At 50.2% G+C, this 10,461-nt stretch overlaps 1 protein-coding gene across 1 annotated transcript; it reads right to left on the minus strand.

The window, feature by feature from the left end:
- Nucleotides 1-767: 767 nt before the first annotated feature.
- On the minus strand, nt 768-2,516 carry LOC136509133 (acyl transferase 15-like). Its single transcript, XM_066503939.1, has one exon. The coding sequence runs from the start codon at nt 2,395-2,397 to the stop codon at nt 1,000-1,002; it is 1,398 nt and encodes a 465-aa protein (XP_066360036.1). The 5' UTR covers nt 2,398-2,516; the 3' UTR covers nt 768-999.
- Between the last annotated feature and the right edge of the window lie 7,945 nt (nt 2,517-10,461).

Below are 10,461 nucleotides of genomic sequence, written 5' to 3' on the forward strand. Positions count from 1 at the left end.
TTGAAAATAGCTACAGCACAAATAAAATTATATCTTTTTCAAATAAAGTCGGATGAAGACAATAGTTATATCAAAATTGTAGTTCTCGACGAAATCCAAAACTTTGTACTCGATAAATTTTTTGTTTGAGATCATTTAGGATTCGAAATAAATAAATTAAGCTCTCAGATCATGAATTTCAAATTTTAAAAATTTCAAATGACCTTGGATGGAGACATATTATATGTCAAAGTTGTAGTATTCGACGAGATCTAGAACTTTGTAGTTGAAAATTTTCCCATTTAAGATTGATTACATGTCAAAATATTGATTACAAGACTCGTATATATTGGTACAAATAGATAACACACATATGAAATCACAAGTGAGTGTATGGTACGGTAACAGAGGGCTGAACGCACGAGGCGAGAGGTCACTAGTTTGAATCCTAGTAACTGCACTCGGTAAGAAATAGTGGAAATTAAATCCAGAGCAAATGGTGGTCGATCCTTTGGGCCTCCGGACACATTAAAAAAATTCATATTTTTACGAGTTTTAAATGATTTTTAATTTTTTAAATTGCTTATAAGGACGGTTGACTTAATAAAACCGTCCATAAAAATTGGTCCGTAATAAAACTGTCCGTAAAAATTAATTTGGATCTTCAATCGACTGTGAAAATCGATTTTTAAGAACGGTCGTCTTAATAAAATCGTCCGTAAAAATTAATTTGTAGGGACGATTTTAAAATCGTCTCTTAGAATAACTTATTTTTACAATAGCTGACATAGTATTGGTTTTGCTAACGGACTCTCAAGATCATTTTTGACCGTACGTTAAAAAAAATTTGTGTACTATTGTGATACCCTTGACACATGTATGACGCGTGGCACATGAAAAAAAAATCCAACCGTTGTGACGCTGGACCCACCACACATGCAGATTAGCACTATCACCGTGCTAATAAAATGTCGCAACTTATTCTCCCCATCACCTTGGATGTGATGTCACGTGTTATGCTTATGCCCACAGATTGGAGGGAAGCACCCTGGTTCCCATGGAGACGAGCTCCTCAAGGAAGGCGCCGGCGTGCTCCGTCTTGACGCATATCGCCGCCACTCTGACCCCATCGTCCTCCCTATTCCTGCACGGCGGGCACGCCACGCAACCTGGCACCACCGCCCGCTCCTCGTGCCACGTCACGCTCGCGGGCACGCCGCCGCCAAAGTCCACCTCGTCGACTCCTAGCGTCCGCCAGTTGGCGACGACGAGCGCGTTGTACGCGAGCTTCATCTCCTCCTGATCGCCGCCCTCTGCCGCCGCCACAGCTGTTCCCCCGGCCCCGGCCGCAGCAGCGTCGTCGAACGCTGGTGTCCCTTGTTCCTCTCTGGGGCTGGGGTCGGGGCTGGTGCCCGCCGGCAGCAGCAGGTCCGGTATCTTCTCCTTGGCGCGTCTGATGAGCGCCACCAGGTCGCCGATGCCGGCGCTCGCCACGGCGGCTCTCGTCGTCGCCGGCACCAGCTGCACGACGACGCAGTTGCCGTAGTAGCCGGCCTGGGCGCCGACGCGCGCGCGGACGTCGCTCGGGAACGCCAGAGGCGCGGGGGACTCTGGGTCGTCGCCGGCGGCGGCGGACATGATCGCCCGGGTGCGGCAGCGCCACAGCACCGCCGTGACGACGTCGAAGACCGTGCCACCGGACTCGGCCTTGATGCCGCTGATCAGGCTGAACGGGACGACGACGTCGACGCGGGCCAGGTCCTTGCGGCCGTGCGTCATCGTCGACTTCTGCGCGGCGACCGTGGACACGGGGAGGCTCGGCAGGCCGTCGTCCCAGCGCCGGACCGGGCCGAGGGAAGGCTGCGGCGCCCCGCGCGCGAGCTCGCCGACGGACCTCAGGAACTGCGCGAACCCGGAGCCGTCGGCGACGACGTGGTTGAACGTCACGCCGACGGTGAAACCCCCGCAGGTGAAATCCGTCACCTGTAGCAGCAGCAGGGGCTCGGTGTCGCGGCAGAGCTCGGCGGGATAGCGGATCACGAGGTCCGTGAGCTGGGCCGTCGTGACGTCCTCCAGCCCGCAGCTAGCTGACGCGCCAACGAAGGTGATGCCCTCGTCGGTGCACGCGATGCAGGGTTCTTCCCCGTCGTCGTCGCCGGGTCTTGGCGTCAGGCGCAGCCGGCCGGCGATTGGGCGGTAGTGAGCCAGCGCACGCGACAGGGCAGACTTTATCGTCTCCGCCGGTTCTTGGATTGGGCGGTCGAACGCGAGCAGCATCGTCACCGGAAAAGGAGCGACGCACCTGTCGAAAGGGGAGAGCCTAACGGTTTCGCCGGCCGTCGGTGGTGCCGGCCCTGACGAAGACGGGACGACGACCACTGGCAGGGACTTGGTCACCAGCTGGACACCGCTCGTCATTTTTGCTGCTGTCAGGAATTGTAGTACTGTACTGAGCTGGCTGCAAGTGTGCGTTCGGCAGCCTGCTAGCTTGGTTTACATATATAGAGGCGCCAATGGGAGGTGTAATCTTACTATCTATCTACCAAATCGGATTTATGTATGATCAATGATAGATGATACTAGTATGTCGATGAGGACAAACAGCATCTGAACCACTGCCCACACTATTAGCTTGCCTTATGCTCATACCAGCTAGCTGCTAGGTAGACCTGTCAAATCATTACGTCACGACAACAAATTATTGACTAGGCCCTGTTTGGTTTCCGGTAGGCAGTAGCTATCAGCTAATAACTATCTTTTTTTATCAAACAGATATGGATAGTGGACTAGATAGATAACAACTATCTCACTAATTAGACCAAATCAGATAATAGCTATTATCTAGATAACTATTATCAAATAGTGAATTCAAACAGGCCTAAGACTAAACTCTGGTTTAGTACAGCTCCACTTTTGAGCAGCTAGAACCACTGCTCAAATGGTTGAGCCACATTTTTGTTTATTTGGGCTCTACGAGCAAATATATCGCTATAGCTGAAGCTGTTTTGGTAAAATATTTGGTAAAATAACTCCTCAAGATAGATAAAAAAAGGTTGAAATATCCATAATACCTTATCTTTTCCTCCTTTTATTCCTTTATTTTTTCTTCAATTTCCTTCTTTGCTTTCTTTATTTCTTATCCTCTCGCAAGGCCTTTGTGTGGAGGTGTCATTACCTCGGAACAGATATTCACCTTCAGATCCAAAGCCCTTATCACTATTGGAAAATGAACCGGCAGTGAGCAAGTGGAAGTGGTGGGGTTTTTCTATCACTGCCGGTTGCCCTGACACGATGGTGATATCAAATATCAATGGTTCTACTCCTAAACCGTCAGTGATAGCCGTAAGATAACTGTCGGTTTAGAACTAGAACCGGCAGTGTCGTTTCGAGTAATACTGCCAGCTTGCATTGCATCCGACAATGATATGATTTTCTTGTATTCTAGTTTATTACATTATTTTTTGTAATACCTTCTACTTCCTATGGTTACTGGACTGGATATTTAAAGATTCACATACATCACACATACATCAAGATTTATGTAACAACCCTAGGAATCCAATAACCCAAAAATCCTAACTTTCAAAAACTTTTCTAGGATACCAATGTTTGGTGAGTGATCATGCTAGGAAACCACCCTAGTTGCACCATAGAACCTATGTTGAGATGGATGAGCATTTGCATATAACAAACTTGTGAGTTGCTTCTTATTATATCATGTGATGATAATTAAAATATGAACCAACTCATAATATGAAAGTTTGTGTGTGGGCCCAGGCCCAGGCTAGACCCAAAACCCCTCCTAGGAGACCTAGGTGGACCCCACTAGGGTAGTGTACATGTACGGAATACATATACACGTGTATAGGTTCCAAGAAATGGAAATAGAAATATAGAAGGAAGTAGAAAGGGAAATAGAATTGGAAAAGGTAAAGTAGCCCAGCACCCAGCCTGTCCTGCCGCCGCACCCCCTCGCCTTGCCAGCCCAACCAACCGGCCCGCCCCCACGTGCGCGCAAGGCCGAAGGCGCCCACGCTAAGTGCGCCACCGCCGCGCCTCGCTCCCTCTCACGTTGAGACCAACAGGTGGAGCCAAGGGCCCCACCTATCATCCCCTTCTTTTCCCCTCACCCTCTGCTTTTGCCACCGAGGCAGAGCGCCCCACCGACGAGCACCTGAGGCGCCCTGCGCCGTCCCTACCGTCAGCGTTCTAGCCGTTGGATGCACCCGAGTGGATGGATGCCACGTCCATGATCCGCGCCCACTCCCTGCCTACGCTAGCCTCGCCGTGACGTCTGCCACCGTGATTGCCGCGCCACTGACGTCACCGCCCCCTCCTTGCTCCTTGACCAGCCGCCGCTCCAAATTGGAGGCAGCAAAGCTCCCGCGCTCGCCCCGCAGCCCCAAAACCCTAGGCTAGAGGCCCTATCCACCCTACACGTGCCCCTTCTTGCTTCTTGGCCGTCCACCGCCTACCATGGCCCCTGTGCGGCTATAAAAGCCAGCCCCGGTGCCCTTGCTCCATTCCCATGCCCCACCAGCATGCGTGGTGCTCCACAACACCCACACTGAGACCAGGGAGGAGAAGGAGGGAGGAGGAGAGCCGTGCTTGCCAGAGGTCCGTTCGTGGCCACTGGAGACGAGGACGATGCCCTGATCACCTTCATCGCCATAGCGGTTCGGCATGGCACTGCTCCGCCTCCTCGCTGCACCAACTCGCCACTCTCCGCTAGCCTATCGCCATCGACACCACGGTGAGCCTTGCCAGCCTCCTTGTTCGCCACCGTGTGCACTGCCATGGATGTTGACATGGTCTCACCAGCCCAAGGTCATGCCTTGGCTGTCACCCTTGCACCATGCACACACACGCACCCATGCTAGCCACCGCACGGCCTTGCCAAGCTGCCACGGCCTAGGAATGCTGGTGCTCTACACCGCACCCGAGCGCGCCCGCCACGGCCAGAGCACGGCCACGGCGAGGTCCATTTCACCCTAGCTGAGCCAATAGAGGTACTCACGACCCCATGGCGAGCTTCGCCTCACCGAGGACTTCTCATAGCCCTAGACCACACTAGTTAGAGCCCCTAGGAATGGCTGGACGTGCTCACACCATTGGCGAGTGCACGCGACCATGGCGCCACCATGCCAAGCACATTCATGATGACTCTGGTTGCCTCGATGGTCGAGAAAGGGGCGGTAGCATCCGTCGTAGCAGTGTGCACCTAGCCGCCTAGTTGGTTTGCTCGTTAGCCTATCCTAGCCCTAGTTCACCGGAGCCAAGAGTCCACCGGAGCTCCACTGCATCCGTGGCCATCGAGCGGACTCCGCCTTGTAAATTGGTCACTGGCGCCGCCCCTTGTGACCTACCCATGACCTCAATTGTGTGGAAAGGAGCCCCTTCTGACTCCAGTCACTTGTGCCATAGCGCCATTGCATTCGCCTTGTCCGTCGTCACCATAGCCGGCCTTGGCAAGCCAAAAGGCTTTGCCTTTGTGTCCCTGCCACCCCCGCCTAGTTGCGAGAGGGCCCTAGATGGCCGTAGCAGCGTAGCCGAGTCAACGTAGAGCCCCGCCGAGTGACCTTGTCACCAGCAAGCCTAAGCGGGTGCATGCACCCCCCTGCCCGTCGCTTCCTATGCCCGGTGCACCAAGAGCCAGAGAGAGGAGAGGAGGAGATGGATGCAGTCCATCGTAGACCAGAGAGGGTCTAGGTGCATCAGCCACCTCGGTCCACCGTGCGCTCGTCCCGTGGACCCCATTTGGGATCCATACCCACCACGTGGCTGCCCCCCAAGCCGACACGGTCTAGGCCAGCCCCGCCCATATCCAGCCCACAACAAGGCCTGCCAGGCCCGATCGAGGCCCGATCAATGTTGTCCATTGACCATTGACCGGCCCCACCTATCAGCCTCAGCTAAGCCCTCGACCAATCGCAGGCCGCCACGTGTCACTCCTTAGATATTTCTATCCTTTTTCTTTTTTAGAAAATAGAATAAACTTAGAAAATTCATAATAAATCCATCGAACCTCAGAAAAATATGAAACTAGTCCCTAAATTCTCCTAAAAATGAACTCTACATCATACGCCAATGTTTGAGTGCATTTTGACCTTCTGGATTTCTATTGCTTCTTTGTGTATATGTATATGAGTCACTTATCATGGCTGTGTGTCCTATTTGGCAGACCTAGAGGATCAGTTGATCGAAGAGGATAACTATGAGTACACCGAGGAGCTCAGTGACGACCAGTCTATAGGTGCCATGTCCCACCCAACCTCATAGAATCCTATTAGACATGCAATATCTAGATGCTAGTTCTTTACTTTCTGCAAATGAACTGTGATAGGTTGCATGGTAGAAATTGTATTTTGAAGCCTTTACCTTGTTGCAACCTTACCCCTGCACACCAGCCGTTAGGATAGACGCTCGCTTACTTGCTCGCTACTTCTACTTTGCATTATATCTGTGATGTGATGCTGAGTGGATGATTGTTTGTGAGTGGCTAGAAACTATGTGCCGCTATAATGTTAACAACTTGGTAAGATCTTGGCATGTGTAGTGGGTGTGTGGTGAGAGTTGTGTTGACTAGACAGGATTCTACGATGAGTCTTGATGATGTGTCTTGCCGGGGGAGTGTGACCTGAGCACTTCCTATGTGAGGTACCTATGGCAGGTACATGTGAGTGGAGGAGATTTTGGGGAGGAGTGTCTTCGTGGGACGAATCCTCAAGATGGAGGTGTTGTTGAAGCATAGGGTGTTGGTTATCCCCATTTGAGAAGATATCTTGTCAGGTCCCCCTGAGGACTGGTATGCTAAGAGAACCAGCTTCATAGGACCCTTCATGCACACCACTCATTCCCGGTGGGCGGGGAATGGATGTCGACTAACTAGGGTGATGCCACTACTATTTGGTTGTTAGTAGATAGTGTAGAGAGGTATGGGCATCTGGCCCACACCCTCCTAAGATAGCGTGGTGACCTTGGAGTCCTTGTACTACATCTCACAGTCTCAGCATGCCGGTGGACTCTGGGGTGACTTAGGGCTGAGTGACAGAGTGGTAGCGTACCGGTTGGAAAGCAGTCCGGCATCAGCCTAGGTGAGGCACCGCCAATGATGGTGATCTTGTGGTTCTAGGTGTACATGCTCTGCAGAGTTGATCAATCTATATGTATAGCCATGTCCTCGGATATGGACATTCCAATGTTCTACGCTTCCCTTGATTAGTGAGAGGAGTCCTTCTTCTTCTTCCCCCTGGGTTGATTTAGATTCTAGCTTTGGCCATTGAGACAAGGCATGAGAGGGAGTTACCCTTACTGACCAGAGAGTGGGGGGGTGGTGAGATGTATGGTTGGGATGGATGGATGTGTGGGTGAGAATGGATTAAAACTTGATGAATAATTATTAAATATTGATGAACATGCATAGGAAAACTATAGCCATAAATAGGCTCTTTTGCTCTACCATTACATTCCACTACCACAAAGCAAACACAAAGCATAGGGTGGGAGCCAATGGTCAGTACAAATCATACTGATAATTGTTTGATAGGTCACGAGGCTAAGTATGACTTCTAGGGAAATGTTTGGGAGGATTAAAGGTCTTGTCCTACGCTCAAGCTTGCCTGAGGGAATGGTGTCTATGTCCACTACCGCACACTCTAATGTTGTTCAAGATGTTGTGTGCTCTGTGTGATTCCGCCAAGTGGCGATGTAATAAAGATTAAACCCCTCTATTGTACTTATTTAAGACAGGTATTCGATGTATGACTTATGATATCGACTGATATTTAATAATGTGATGGCATGATCTCCAGGGACTATTAGATTATGGTTTTGTATCTATGGATTTCCCTTTGAGGAAATCGTGGATCGTTTTAGTTGGTATCAGAGCCATACTTTACCCTAGGATGAGACCCTAGAAATGGCCGATAGAAATAGGAGTGTTACCCAGTCCCTTTGGTTATATTTACTGACCTTGCATCTTTTTATGCATGGCTTACCTTCTTGCTAACTTGCTTACCCTATCTTCTGGTCTATGAGATGCAGATGACAACCTTTTAGCAACTTGATATCGATGGCATGCTCCATGGAGGGTACGCGCAAGAGCTTCGCGAAGTGCTTGAGGAGCTTGGTATTCCTAAGGGGACAATGAGTACTCATGCCACTGCAGAGTCAGACCTAGCGGGCCCGAGGACTAATTCATAGTCACCATTGAGATCCTTGCCTACAAGAATGCGCCTAAGTTGCAGCCCTTCACCACTTGCGAGGTGGAAAGTACCATTACCTCTACAGTCTAGTATGCATCACTGTCGGCTCTTCGGTTTGTGATGCGTGATGCTCATGAACGTCTCAAGGACAGGCCATATCGCCTGCTGCCTTGTGCCCTTAACACCTTAGAAACTATCATGGAGAAAAGGGAAGATGCTATGGATGTTCTCAAGGTTGAGTGAGGCACATGTCTCAAGGTCACTGGAAGGCATGTGCTTCACCAGGACTAGCACATACTAGAATTGTAGCACGAGAACCACTACTACAAACAAAAGCTAGATGAAACTTAGGAGGCCCTATGGGCTCGAGACAAGGAACTGAAGGAGATGAGGGAAAGGAATGTGTCCAACAAGGTTCACCTCATCGAGTTCATGAAGACTACCATGTACATGCAAGACGCGATGAAGAGAGACTAGAATGCTTGGAGGAAGTCGGACACCCACCGTATCCTAGAATATTAGGAGATACAAGCCAAGCTTCCATGCCGCTCCCACAAGAAGCCCCGGGTGGAAGGATTCCTACTAGTACCATGCAAGCTCAACATGTCCGCTTGTTCTTTGGAGCTGCTCCCTAAAGCAAGAGTGACACCAGAATACGAAGAAGCCCTAGAGTTCGTTAAGAGGATGCACCATACTGATGCTGAGCTTCGCGAGATGGACCGCACCCCTTCCCCACCACCTTGTCAGGGTTATATTCCTGAAGAGTTGCAATAATGTCGGAGTAGTGGAGATTATGTTGCCCTATGTGGTAAAGAAGGCATGACTCACCAGTTTAGGATAGAGTAGAGTGTCCATCTTTTGGAGCCTACCTGTGAGTAGAGCGTTCTACGTGAATCTGCTAGCATAGTTGCTGGAGATATCACTGTGTAATAAACCCATGTAATGAATGTTTGGATCTTGATGCTTTGTATGGTTATTCATGCTTCTTTGATTGAGTGTATGGCTACCAAAAAATGTTTTAACTTGTTTAATGATAAACCTTAATCCCGATGTCTTGTACAGCAAGATGTCATGCCACCGATCCAACCGTTTGCTTCGCCGATCCCCTTCCCCCGCACCGGCTGTACGTGGCTAAGGAGGCCATCGTGGAGGACGCATCAGTCCCATCCCCTTTGCCTTTGAGGAGGATGCACCCCACGGTGTTGCCCCTAAGCCACCGGTCCAGGAGCCACCTATTCAGTAGCCACCAGTCTAGGAGCCACCTATGTAGGAGCTGCCCGTTCAGGAACCATGTATCTAGGAGCCACCTTTCCAGGAGAACGTACCACGCCCACCTCCACTCTTGGCGGATATGATGGACCATCAGACTCGCCTGATGGAGACCTTGGCTGAGGGACTATTGTGCCGTAATGGAGGTCCACCAAACGACTTTTAGCGCAACTTGGAGGGTTGCCTTAAGTTGAGGCCCCCTACATTCGACAGCACTAACGATCCCATCGTAGTCGAGGACTAGTTGCGCGAGATCGAGAAGAAGGTCAACTTGACTACTTGCTTTGATGAGGAGTGTGTTGGAGTCGTAGCTCACCAGCTCAGTGGTGCCACCCGCGCTTGGTTGGACAGCTTCAGCAAGACACACATAGACCCCGCTCACATCACATGGGCGGAGTTCACTAAAGCTTTCCATGAGCATCATGTGCCTAAAGGCATGATGGACGCAAAGGTAGAGGAGTTCCACAACATCACATAAGGGTCTCAGAAGATTCACGAGTACGCTAACCGTTTCATCAAGATGATGCGATACGCACCCGATGAGACTAGCACTAAGAAGAAGAAGATGTATTTCTTCAAGAAGGGCCTGAACACCCGCATTAAGCTAGGTATGTTAGGACACACCTGCTACACCCTAAGGGAGATGGTCAACAAGGCCATGGAGATCAAGAGAGACCACTTAGAGGCTAATGCTCTCTACAAGGAGAAGAAGCGCAAGACTGAGAGTGTAACAGAACCGCCCAATTTATACAAGATCAAGTATGGTTGTCCCCGCTAACACGTTGACACACACATACCTTCACTCATATAAACCCGGTAGTCCACCGAGTGTCCCGAAGGACCTCGGTAAATCAACATCACAACCAAGATCGCGGGATTAAGCAAATACACATCACATACACAGGGTTGCAGCGGAAATAATATTACAAGTTTGGGTTTCAAAACCAATTAGTGAAAACAACATAGCCTTCAAAAGATTACATTAATATATGTTCCAAATACATTGCTA

The sequence above is a fragment of the Miscanthus floridulus genome, chromosome 15 (genome assembly GCF_019320115.1).
Source record: "Miscanthus floridulus cultivar M001 chromosome 15, ASM1932011v1, whole genome shotgun sequence".
Classification (NCBI taxonomy): Eukaryota; Viridiplantae; Streptophyta; class Magnoliopsida; order Poales; family Poaceae; genus Miscanthus; species Miscanthus floridulus.